Genomic DNA, 12,842 nt, shown 5'->3' on the forward strand with positions numbered 1-12,842 from the left:
CTGGGACACTGTGCCCCCCTGCCGATTGATGTAAGCCATCGCAGTGGTATTGTCCGTCATCACTGCTACTGACCTGCCCTCCAGGAGCGGTAGAAAGGAGCGAAGGGCGTGAAATATGGCCAGCAACTCGAGGAAGTTTATGTGTTGACTGGCGTGGTGGCCCGGCCAGCGGTCCCCCACACACATACCCCCCATGTGGGCACCCCAACCCCACAGGGAGGCATCTGTGGTGAGCGTGCGAGTCGGCCCCGGCTTGTGAAAGGGAGCCCCTTCCGTCAGGCGACTCTTCGAGCCCCACCAGGACAGGGACGACAGGATCTCTGCCGGGACCGTAAGCAACCGGGAAGGGTGTTCCACGTTGCACCTGAAGCTCCGCAGGAACCAGAGCTGTAGGGGCCTCATCCGAAGCCTCGCGAACGTAAGGACAGAGGTCGTCGCCGCCATAAGTCCCAGAAGTCGTTGGAGTGTCCGCGCTGGAACAGTCGGATTCAGATGGAGGGAGGACACCAGCTTCACTATGGCGTCCGCCCTGTCTGAGGGGAGGAACGCCCTGCACACGCGTATCCAGGATCGCCCCGATGAATTGCACCTTCTGAGAAGGCGTTAGATGAGACTTCTTTAAATTTATCTGGAGCCCCAATTCGTCCACCAAGGCCAGGGTGATAGTGATGTGTCGCAGCAACTGCTCCCTCGACACCGCCACCAGGAGCCAGTCGTCGATGTATGGAAAAAGTGTCACACCTTGAAGCCGTAGGTGAGCGGCAATGACCACCATGGTCTTGGTGAAAACCCTTGGAGCTGTACAAAGGCCGAATGGTAGGGCTCGGTACTGGAAATGGTCGTCTCCGACCGTGAAGCATAGAAACTTCCGATGCCGAGGGTGGATGGAGATGTGGAAGTATGCGTCTTTCAGATCGAGAGTCGCCATCCAGTCTCCGTCGCTCAGGAGGGGAAGGATGTATGGCAAGGATGTCATTCGGAACTTGTCGCACCTTATGAAGGCGTTCAGGGCCCGCAGGTCCATGATCGGTCGGAGGCCCCCATCCCGCTTGGGGACCGCAAAGTAGCGGGAGTAGAACCCCTGACCTTTCTGGTCCCTGGGAAACTTCTGGATGGCATGCTTCTGACGGAGCAATCTGACCTCCTCGCAGAGGGTCAGAGAAGGAGCTGTAGAGACAAACCTCGGGGTATGCGGGCGGCGACAAAATTCTATGCAGTAACCCAGTTTGATTATCGACAAGACCCACTGGTCCGAGGTGACACGGGACCAGGCAGGGAAAAATTTGGCAAGACGGATAGAGTCCAAGTCCTGTGGGCCGGAAACAACGGGAGGAAAGTCAAAGGCCCTGCTTGCCCTGCTTCGCGCCCTTCTGGCGGGCAGGTTGGGTGGAGGATGGGGAGTACTTATGCTTCGACTGGAAAGAAGGTCGAGTGAAAGAGGCCGATTTAGAGCGCCACTGTCTGTCGGGTGACTTGGAGTATGGCTTCTTTTGCCAAGTTTTAGGCCACTGACGCTTGGGTGGAGGGCACTGCCCGGACACCCCCAGGTTTCTGGATGTTTTGATACTTTTATCCAGCTCCTGGAGAACCGAGTCCATCGTGGAGCTGAACAGTCCCGCTCCGTCAAAAGGAAGATCCTCGACGTATGCCTGTGTGTCGGGTTGAAGTGCCGTGGATCTCAGCCATGCATGTCTGCGCAGGGAGATAGCCGATGTGAGGGCTTTTGCGCACGTGTCTCCTGAGTGTCTGGCAGAGTTTAGCTGCTGCTTTGCCAGAACCATACCCTCCTTCTGCAACTTCCGTAATGCATTATGGCTCTGCTCAGGAAGGGATCCCATGATGGTGGAGACTTGGTCCCAGAGGGCGTATTGGTAACGGCCATAGAATGCAGCGTAGCTGGCTATTTTAACCCCCAGGGAGCCGGCAGAGTATAATCTTCTCCCCATAGCGTCCAATTTCCTGCCCTCTTTATCTGGCGGGGTGGAGTGCGTCTTTCGCGCCTTGGAGGACGACGATACGACCACCGAATTGGGTCTAGGGTGGACATAAAGGAATTCCGCTGACGCTTCCTGGATCCTGTACATATGATCCAGCCTGCGAGAGGAGACAGGTGTGGAGGAGGGTTTGTCCCAGGAAGCCTTGGCTGTCTGCAGCATGACGTTCGTGAGCGGCAAGGCAATCGCTGTCGAAGTGTCCTGCTGCACTATATCAAAAACCGTGTCCGTCACTGTAGGTTGAGGCTGAACAGTGGTGAGGGAGAGGGTCTGGGCCATTCTCCTTATAAGATCTCCGTAAGATTTAAGGTCTTCAGACGGAGATATCGGCTGCTCCTCCGAAGTCTTTGCAGGCGGCAAGGCTTCACCATCAGAGGTTCCCGATGAGTCCTCCACTGATCTGGAAGATGGCTCGGGGGAGTCGGAGGGTTCAGATCGATGCCGGGAAGGAGGCTCCTGGAGAACTGGTGTAGACTCCTTGGCTGGTGGAGAACGCTTAGGTTCCTTCTGGACTGGCCTGTCGAGTTCAGGGGGCTTCGATACTGATGCCGACGGCTCGTTACATTGTGTCCTATGAGACATTCGAGATCGATACGAAGTCTCAGAGGCTTGGTCCCAGTCCTTCTGTGGTTGTTGGAGCCACGGAAAGGGGTGTTGCATGGGGTAAGCCCCATACAGGTACTGCCACTGTCTCTGGTCCCAGGGGACCTTGGTCAGCTGACGTTGTGGTGAGGGATCGTCATCTCTACGGCGAGGGGAACGGCTGCTGGACGATCGGTCCCGACGGGGAGATCGGTGCCGAGCAGGAGAGCTGTCCCGACGGGGAGATCGGTGTCGAGCAGGAGAGCTGTCCCGACGGGGAGATCGGTGTCGAGCAGGAGAACCTTGGGGCTGAGAGACCGATCCGTCGATTGGACTATTCCCGGTACCGATGCGTTGGGCCGATTCGATCTCCGATTCTGAATCGGAGATGATAAGTTGATTCGGCATCAATGCCAGCTGAGAGCTCGGGCGCTTGACCGGCGACGCGAAGAGCTTCAGCGGCGGAACTATCGGCGCGGTCAGATCGACCGGGGATGCTGGAGAGGACTGAGACTCCGATCGCTTTGACTTCTTAAGCTTCTTTTTCTCCGAGGGCATCCCTTTGTCCTCCTTAGGCCTCTTTGTCGGCACCGAGGACTCCGAAGCGGCTACCGAACCAGATCGCTTCCGGGGTTGGTCGGTAACGATGGGCCGCTCGGCATCAACCGGGGTCGATGACGACTGATCTGTCTGGTCGGGCCCGGATTCAGTCTGGTCCGCTCGCGGGGAAAGCGCTCGCTCCATCAGGGCTGCTGCAAGTCGAGCTGCTCTGTTCTTGCGCGTCTGTTTCGAAAATTTTGCACAGTGCGGGCAGGAATCAGGCCTGTGCCGTTCCCCTAAGCACAGCAAACAAACCGAATGGCCGTCTGGTGGGGCAATCTTGCTCCCACACTCGGAGCAGCGGCGAAAAAATCCCCACCTCCTTTCCATACGAGGGAGGGAAGCGGGAAGACGAAGAGAGAGGGGGGGTGTCCCTACCCCGAAGGGCGGGAAACGAAAGGAAGCCCGCTCTCTCGATAGAAATAAAGGAAAACTATGCTATCTAAACTATCTAAACTACTATACTAACTATATACAGCTAACTAGAAAAATCCGAAAAAGGATAAAGTTCACCGACCGTGGCAGAGAGATCAACCAATCAGCGCGGCGGTCAGAAGAGAACTGGCGGGATGTCCGCGGCCGTCCCGGTGGGCATGCGCAGTAGGGCGCCTGGGCATGCGCGCTGGGTCAGACCCGCGGAAATCCACAGCTTTGAAGTTTACCGATCGAGATCGGCGCAGGCGCCTACTCCCACAAGTGTGATGCACAGAGACCACGAAGAAGATCCAGAGAGGATTGTGAGGCACTCCAAAGAGATCTGTTGAGGCTGGGTGAGTGGGCAGATGAGGTTCAATGTGGCCAAGTGCAAAGTAATGCACATTGGGGCCAAGAATCCCAGCTACAAATACAAGTTGATGGGTTGTGAACTGTCCAAGATTGACCAAGAGGGAGATCTTGGGGTCGTGGTAGATAACTCACTGAAAATGTCAAGACAGTGTGCGATTGCAATAAAAAAGGCCAACGCCATGCTGGGAATTATTAGGAAGGAAATTGAAAACAAATCAGCCAGTATCATAATGCCCCTGTATAAATCAATGGTGCGGTCTCATTTGTAATACTGTGTACAATTCTGGTCATCGCACCTCAAAAAGGATATTATAGCATTGGAAAAAGTCCAGAAAAGGGCAACTAGAATGATTAACGGTTTGGAACACTTTCCCTATGAAGAAACGTTAAAACGCTTGGGGCTCTTTAGCCTGGAGAAATGTTGACTGTGGGGTGACATGATAGAGGTTTACAAGATTATGCATGGGATGGAGAAAGTAGAGAAAGAAGTCCTTTTCTCCCTTTCTCACAATACAAGAACTCGTGGGCAGTCAATGAAATTGCTGATCAGTCATGTTAAAATGGATAAAAGGAAGTAATTCTTTACCCAAAGGCTGATTAACATGTGGAATTCACTGCCACAGTAGGTGCTGGTGGCTACAAGCATAGCTAGCTTCAAGAGGGAATTGGATAAAAATATGGAGCAGATGTCCATCAGTGGCTATTAGCCACAGTGTATGTGTGTGCGTGTGTTTGTGTATTGGCCACTGTGTGACACAGAGTGTTGGACTGGATGGGCCATTGGCCTGAGCCAACATGGCTTCTCTTATGTTCTTACCTATACGTCTCCTAATTCTCAGAGATGAATTCCATACCACACACAAAAGGGACCTTAAGTGGCTTCAGTGCTTTTCATAGCCAGCAAAAGAGAGCCCACTTGTGGACAGAACTTTAGCCAAAAGAAGTCCAAGAAACCAGCCACAAAGTCTGTTTTGCCACATAGAAATTATATGTGAGGATGCCAACCTTTCATGCAGCCAGCATCTCACTGAACACATGAACATATGAGGGGTCATGGCTTAATGGCAGAGCATCAGCCTGACGTGCAGGAAAGCCCCAGGTTCAATCCCAAGCATCTCCAGAAAGGATCAGGTATAGGCAGGCCTTAGTTTGAGCAGGAGCATACCTAAGCGCTGCTCTTGAACCTCCAGCACCCCCCGCCTCCTCCCCACCTAGCAGGCCTTGCAGGGCATTGGCTCTCCAGGCTGGCTGCAGTTCTTCAGCAGTAGCGGGGGGGCTGTGTAGGAAAGGCTGGGAAGAGAGGCCTCCAGCCAGGGTCTGCGTGCTGTGGGGAGGTCTCACACGCTGGCTTCTCTTTCCAGGCAGTTTCAGCTGCCTGGCAAAAGAAGCCTCCAGCTGGGGTCTGTGTGCAGTAGTGAGAGATTTGCGGCTGGCTTCTCTTCCTGGGCAGTTTCAGTCACTTGGCAAGAGAAGCCTCCAGCCGGGGTCTGCCTACAGCGGGGGGAGACATCCCTGCTGCAGACAGATCCCAGGGCTGGCTTGCCTTGCTGGGTGCTATAAGGTGCCAAGCAAGAGAAGCTGAAGGGGTCTGCATGCAGCAGGGAGAGACCGAGCGTTGCAACTTCTCCCATGGACCTCCTGTTTGTATTGTAGCATCACACTTTAAGCAGGCTTCAATTTGAAGGTAGTGGAGCTAAAGCAACAGGTAAAAAACAGAGAAGACGACAGAAAATAATTATTTCCAGGGAGAAATATCATTGGCTTTTGCATTAAGCGGGGGTCAAGAGTGATAAGATAATGGGGCTCATTATTATTTATTTACTTCATTATATGCCCCAGCTCTCTCTCCATTTCTCATTAGCAAGGCAAATGTAATCACATGATCTCCTCCACTCCCTCGACTGTCCTCATCTGAGAGTATCAGAAAGTCAGCAGGGATCAGCTGCATGTGAGAGAGGGCTTGCTTCCCCCCAGATTTATTTATTTCATGTATTAATCATCCATCCCAGCTTGTGCCAGGCTCTGGGTGATTTACAAGGCATAATGCCATAAAACAAACATACAGCTTTAAAGTTCAACAACCAATTTGAAAAGAGATAAAACCAGAATAAAAAATAGTCCAAATGGCACCCCATTAATTTTCTGTTCCAGTTCTGGACCACTGGCCATTTTTGGGGAGGAGGGAGAGGGAACATCAAACAGAATGTCCGGTTGGGGGGGGGGAGTGTAAGAGAAACCATTGCTGCCCTCAACTAAAAGCCTGGCAGAACATCTCTGCCTTCAGGCCCCGTGGAATTGCATAAGATCTCACAGGGCCCTGGTGTCATTTGATAGAGTTCCACCAGAAAAGGGTCAGGACAAAAAAGACCCTGGCTCTGGTTGAGGACAGCCAGATAGCTCTAGGGCCAGGGATCCCCAGCAGGTTATCAGTAGAGCACAAAACTCTCTCAGGGACATACCAGAAGAGATGGTACTGTAGATATGTTGGTCCAAGACTGCCCAAGGTCTTGAAGGTCAATACCAAACCTTGAAGCTGACTTGGTACTCCAATGAAAGCCAGTGCAGCACCAGTTGGATATGTGCCATTCGTGATATCCTTGAGAGGGTTCACTCCACCACATTCTGGACCAAAACTTCTGTGGCCCCACTCAAAATATCCAAATAGCTTGCCCCTTTCTGGCAAATGGGAGTTTTGCCTATTTGTTTCTCAATAAGCTTATCTCCCCTCAGTTTATTGCTCTGATCCCAGGGAATAATGTTTTCTTTGAGATCAGGGTCTCCCTGAGTGTTAATCAAGGTATCCTACATCCCTCTATCATAACAAACACTACCTGACCATTCAGAAAGTAAAATACCCTTCTCTATATATGCCATGAATTTACATTTAAGTGTTAAGATGTGAAGGAACCAGAAGAAATACCTAACATTTATTCAAGGGTTCAGCTTCACTGACTGCATATACCTAAATACCACTACAATGAAAAGGCCACACTCCAGTACAGCAATGAGAAATGTAGGCTTAACAGGTCTCTGGTCTGTCTCTCTATGGCACTTACAGAAGGAAGGCACACATACTCCCATAAAAGTTGACACCTTTCATCTGTCCTACTTATTCTACACATGACAGCAAGATAGAGAACAAACTCAATGATCTGCAAATGCTGAGCAGACAGCCAACATCTTAAAATTTCTCACCCCTAGGAACATGATCTCTGTTATCCTGTCATCTGATGAAGAAGCAATGACTTCCAAGTTCCAAGCTGCACAAAATGTGTTCTCAGAGCTTTTTTTTTGTAGCAGGAACTCCTTTGAATATTAGCTCACACATCCCTGGTGTAGCCTGTGGAGAAACGCCATCTTAGAGTGTTGGTGCTTCATTGGCAGGGATCAGTAAAATCCCTCAGCAGGCTTTGTAGCCTCCCTCACTCCCCCCCTCCCTTCCAGAGCCAAACCAACAACTCTAGGGGGGAAAGTCTCCTAGAGAGGCAGGAAGTGCTTTTGTTCTTTGCATGTGTGTTAGCAGGAAGAGAAGGGCAGTTGGAAGCTAGCGCTGGAGCGAGCATGTGGTGAGCATGGAGGCTCCTGCCTGGGAGGCCCCAGGCAGTCAGACCAAGTAAGTCATTCTCATAGGCAGGGCAAGTGTAGACCAGGCACAATACGATGCGTTTAAAAACCACCTTTATTTTGTCATGCTGTTTGCTGTGCGTGTGCTGTGCTGTGCTAACTTTTTAAAGGCAACTGTTTTTGTTTTGTTCTTCTTTTCTTTTTCTCTTTTAAATAAATATATTTTTACTGTTTAAATGCTGGCAGTCAATCTCTGTACCACATAGATCCCCAACCGCTCTAGACCACGCTGTGTTATAAAGGGGGCCCTGGGCAAGGAGGAAGGCATGCAGTTGGATAAGGTGCCAATCCTCCAGGGGTGCCCCAAAGAAGTGCTGAGGTCTCTGTAAAACCCAAGCACGGGGTGGCAGAGGACCTGGAGGCCTAGCCTCACAGCTGGAGAGGGGGATTGGGAGTCCTGTTCCTCTCAATCTGAACCCCTAGACTGAGCAGGTGGTGGCAGCGAGCCCAAGGGGCAGGAGGAGAAATAGCTCCCTCCAGGAGTTGGCGGCTCAATAGGGAGCTGACAGGACCGGGTCTGAAGGCAGAATCGGGCCGGTTCCGCCACATAGCCAATCCTCCAAGAGCCTACAGAGCTCTTAGTACAAGGCCTACTGTAAGCTCTGGGAGAATTTGCTACATCAGGAGTGTGTGGCCTAATATGCAAAGGAGTTCCTGCTACAAAAAAAGCCCTGTGTGTTCTTATCTTATAAATCCCAGGCTATGCTCAAGACTGCACATATCCCAGTGTAAAGACACAATTAGAATTCTACATTCATGAGAAGAAAAGCAGAAATCACTGATGAACATAAGATATGTAAAATATTGCTTGTGCTGTTTTTCCTATTGTGCATAATTTATTCTAGGGTCCCCCTACCCCGTTGGGTAGTTTCCTTCCTACCTCTATCCTTTTGCAATATTGCTGATTTACCTGTAGGATTTCTGAAATCTGTGCAGACATTGTACATTTTCAAGCTTATTTCACTGCCGTAAAAGCTAGAAACTTGTGAGGTTTTTTTTTTTAAAGGAAAGAAAGCTGAAATTCTCAGGAAACTGACAATGGATTGTAGTCTACTGCAACATTCACCATAGCTATCACTTTGCTTTTACCGCATTGCCTTTGTCACCCACTTTTCGCACTAAGGTTTGCCATGATATGATCACCATCTTCAAGCGCTTGAAGGGCTGTCATATAGAGGATGGTACAGAATTGTTTTCTGTGGCCCCAGAAGGTAGGACCAGAACCAATGGGTTGAAATTTCATCAAAAGAGTTTCCAGCTCAACATTATGAAGAATTTCCTGACAGTCAGAGAGGTTCCTCAGTGGAACAGGCTTCCTTGGGAGGTGGTGGGTTCTCCTTCCCTGGAGGTTTTTAAACAGAGGCTAGATTGGTTATCTTACAGCAATGCAGATCCTGTGAATTTAGGGGGAGGTACTTGTAAATTTCGTGCATTGTGCAGGGGAGTTGTACTAGATGATCCTGGAGGTCCCTTCCAACTTCTATGAGTTCAGACAGTTCTAGGGTTTGTATTGTTTTCTAATTCTACTGTATTTTTATTGGTTGTCTTATGCTGTCAGACTGAATTGCTTTTTATATTCTGTAATCTACCTTGCAACTCAGTGAGGAAGACAGGCTATACATTAAGTGAGAAAAAATAAGAAAGAACACTCTCTTGGGAGTAAGCCTTGCTGGCTACAATGGGATCAACTTCTGAGGAGCCCTTCTTAGGATTGCTCCCTTTATCTATTCCATATTATGCACTTTTCCTGCACTCTTGCAGTAATGCTACATATGAAGTATATGCTTCACTATGAAGCATATTTGAACAATGACTGAGAAGCAAACAAAGGGTAGAATAAAAAGATAATATATAAACTTAAACACATAACAAAAGAAACTGATTACCATGAATTCAGAAAGGAAAGGATTTTCCAGACACACAAGAAGTAATAAAAAATTAAGAACCCCAATAAACCAAAGTCACAAGCGTTGCAACCATAATGCATACAGCTCTCAGTACATTTGTTTAAACAAAACAAAAAATTAAGTCAAAATCCAAACAAGCGTGTGAATTACCTGTATTTATGAATGATGGCATTAAATAATCTCCCATCTCGCCAGCAGGTAGTGAAATTTTCACAACGAATTCCAGAATAACCCTCAGTTGTCTGCTGTGTCCACAGGAGCAATCTCTCTTTCGCAGACATATCCTCTGACTCCCCAGTAACATGGATGTCAGAAATCTAAATTGAAATAAAACAAATCACTTGAACTAAAATAGATCATTATAAAGAAAAGTAAGCAACACATCATCCTCCCCCTTCAATTCCAATTAACTTGACCCACCATAACTGAGGAGGGACCAGATTTCAGCCAGTGAAAGCCTGGGCCCTTTCTGACAACTTCATGAAGTGGAACAGTTATTTCAACAGGAACCATGCCAATACAGCTGCACTAATCCAAGGATCTGTGCTCAACTGTAAACCAGGTACCTGTAAACTGAAATGTGCCTCTGGGTGGCCAACAGAAAATGAAACTGAGTCTAGGCTGATGGGTCTATAAAGTTTAAAATAATAGGGAACACAAAACAATCCTTCTCTCCTAAGAAGATAAAGAGGATAATTAAGAATTTATTAATTCTGAGCTGTGTACTGATCAGAAAACCACAACAAACACAGACCAGCAAGCAGAAGTAAAGATTTTACTGGCAAAGAGCTTTGGAACAGTGAGATACTGGAAATAGAAAAAGTAGCAACATCAAGTAAAGCAGAATGGAAGAGCATTCTTGGGGAGCCAAATGGTTTGTCATGCTTTCTATTATAGAGCTTAATGCAGACCATACCACGTGAAGGTTTCACAGAATGGTCTACCAGTGATTGCAGATGGACACCTCCATTCAGTTCAAACATACCAAAACGGATGAATACCAGAAAGATATTATGTGCAGCTGTGCACCTGGTTGGTATGTCTTGTGAGATCACACAGTTTTAGAATGCACACGTCCCAACACTTAGAACATAAGAATAGTCATGCTGTATCAAAGCAATGGCCAACGTAACCTAGCTAACACAGTATCCTATTTCCCACTGATCAGATGCCACGAGAAGCAAGCACTGAAAACAACAGCCCTCATCTGATGACTATTATCCAGCATCTGATAACCAGCTACACTCTACCCCTAAACCCAGAGGTTTCATTTAGCTATTATGGTTAACAGTCAGTGATAAACCTATCTACATGTGTCTATCACACTTCTAAGTCCGGCTAAACCAGTGACCATCACCACATCATCACCTTTTGTATGAAGGAGTAGTTTCTTTTGCCTGTCTACTGCCAATCAGTTTCATCGGGTGACTCCAAGTTCCAGTATTATGAGAAAAAGAGAAGTTTCTATCCACTCATTCCATACTGTGCCTGTCTTCCTGTTCCGTTTTGGATCATTTTACAACACTCAGCCTGGAGGAAGTTGACAGAATCTTCTCCACTGTGCGCCCGATAACGTGATCTGGACCCTTGCCCATCCTGTCTGATTAAAGCTTGCTGGATGGAGCTACGACATCCTGTATGGGATATTGTAAATACATCCCTCTCTGAAGGGCTTTTTCCAACACCTCTTAAAGAGGCAGTGGTCCACCTTCTCTTGAAAAAACCCACAATGAACCCACCCAAGTTGGGAAACTACCGGCCAGTGTCAAACTTACCCTTTTCGGGTAAGATCATCGAGAGGGCAGTAGCGCTACAGTTGCAGAGTTTTCTGGAGGACGGTTACACCCTAGATCCCCATCAGTCTGGCTTCTGCCCAGGTCATGGGACAAGGACTGTAATGGTTGCCTTTGTGGATGATCTCCAGTGACATCTCTACTGGGGCGGTTTGGCGGTGCTGATGTTGTTAGACCTGTCGGCTGGGTTCGACACAGTCAACCATCAGCTATTGACTCACCATCTTGCCAACGCAGGGATTCAGGGGCTGGCCTTACAATGGTTTTCATCTTTCCTTCAAAGTCGAGGACAAAGAGTGGCGATTGGGGGACAGTCATCCCAGAGACACACGCTTAACTGTAGTGTGCCTCAAGGGGCAGTGCTTTCCCCAATGTTGTTTAACATCTACATGTGACCCCTTGCCCAGATTGCCCAGAAGTATGAGCTGGGTTGCCATCAGTATGCGGATGACACCCAGCTCTATCTACTGATGGATGGCCGGTCTGACTATGTCCCAGAAAATTTGGGGCGTTGCAAGACGTGGCAGGATGGCTCAGGCTGAGTCGACTGAAACTGAATCAGATGAAGACAGAGGTCCTTTGCCCGAGTCACAGCAGTCCTGGCAGGGAAATCTTCCTACCAGCTTGTGATAGTGTGCCGCTTAACGAAGGTGCCCAGGGTCAGAAGCTTGGGGGTGCTACTGGTGCCTTCTCTAACAATGGAGGATCAGATAGCAGTCATTGCCTTTTACCATCTTAGGTGGGTAAGGCAGTTGGTTCCCTTCCTTGACCACAGGGACCTGGCAACTGCGATCCATGCTACAGTCACCTCAAGATTGGACTACTGTAATGTCCTCTAAATGGGGCTGCTCCTGTCCCGAATCTGGAAACTGCAGCTGGGGCAGAACATGGCAGCCAGGCTGCTATTGGGGCTCTCCATGCGAGAATACATACAGCCTGGGCTGTGGATGCTGCACTGACTGCTGGTGGTATACCAGATTGTGCTGGTTATTACCTTTAAAGTCCTATACGGCTGAGGACCTGTCTACCTTAGGGACCGTCTCTCCCCATGTTCCCCAGAGAGTACTCAGAAACACAAAACTATTAATCCCCGGGAGGCAAAACTGAAAACAATGAGAGAAAGAGCCTTCTTAATCACTGCCCCCCATTGGGGGAACCAACTGCCTGAGGAGGTCAGAGCCTTGCAGGACCTTGCCCAGTTCCACAAGGCCTGCAAGACAATATTATTTCAGCTAGCTTTTAACTGAATGACAACCACTGCCAAGATATTAGATCTAAAAGGATGTTTAAGAGCACTGAATGCCATCCTTAAACTGTATGGAAATTAGCACCAAATTGTTTTAATCTAATGCTTAATTTAATTTTTGTTGTTACTCTATTATGTATTGTGAGCAACCCAGAGTCTGCTTCGGCAGAGAGGGTGGGATATAAATCCAACTAAACTAAACCAAGTAAGCTCTCTACCAACCTCATTCTTCAATTTACATTCTTTCTAAAGCAAAAACCCTGCAGACATTCACTTTCAGATTACTGCCTTGAATTCTGCATGCCTTTGA

The 12,842-nt window shown here is 48.6% G+C and overlaps 1 protein-coding gene across 23 annotated transcripts in view; it reads right to left on the bottom strand.

Annotated features, from left to right (window-relative positions):
* The window catches only part of DST (dystonin), a 489,979-nt gene that overhangs the window by 259,927 nt on the left and 217,210 nt on the right, over positions 1-12,842 (bottom strand). For all 23 annotated transcript variants that reach the window (XM_060235329.1, XM_060235262.1, XM_060235226.1 and 20 more), the window contains one exon: positions 9,644-9,810. In XM_060235329.1, the coding sequence (XP_060091312.1) occupies positions 9,644-9,810 (167 nt within the window). The remainder of the gene's footprint in view (positions 1-9,643; positions 9,811-12,842) is intronic.

This window comes from Heteronotia binoei, chromosome 1 (assembly GCF_032191835.1).
Source record: "Heteronotia binoei isolate CCM8104 ecotype False Entrance Well chromosome 1, APGP_CSIRO_Hbin_v1, whole genome shotgun sequence".
NCBI lineage: Eukaryota > Metazoa > Chordata > Lepidosauria > Squamata > Gekkonidae > Heteronotia > Heteronotia binoei.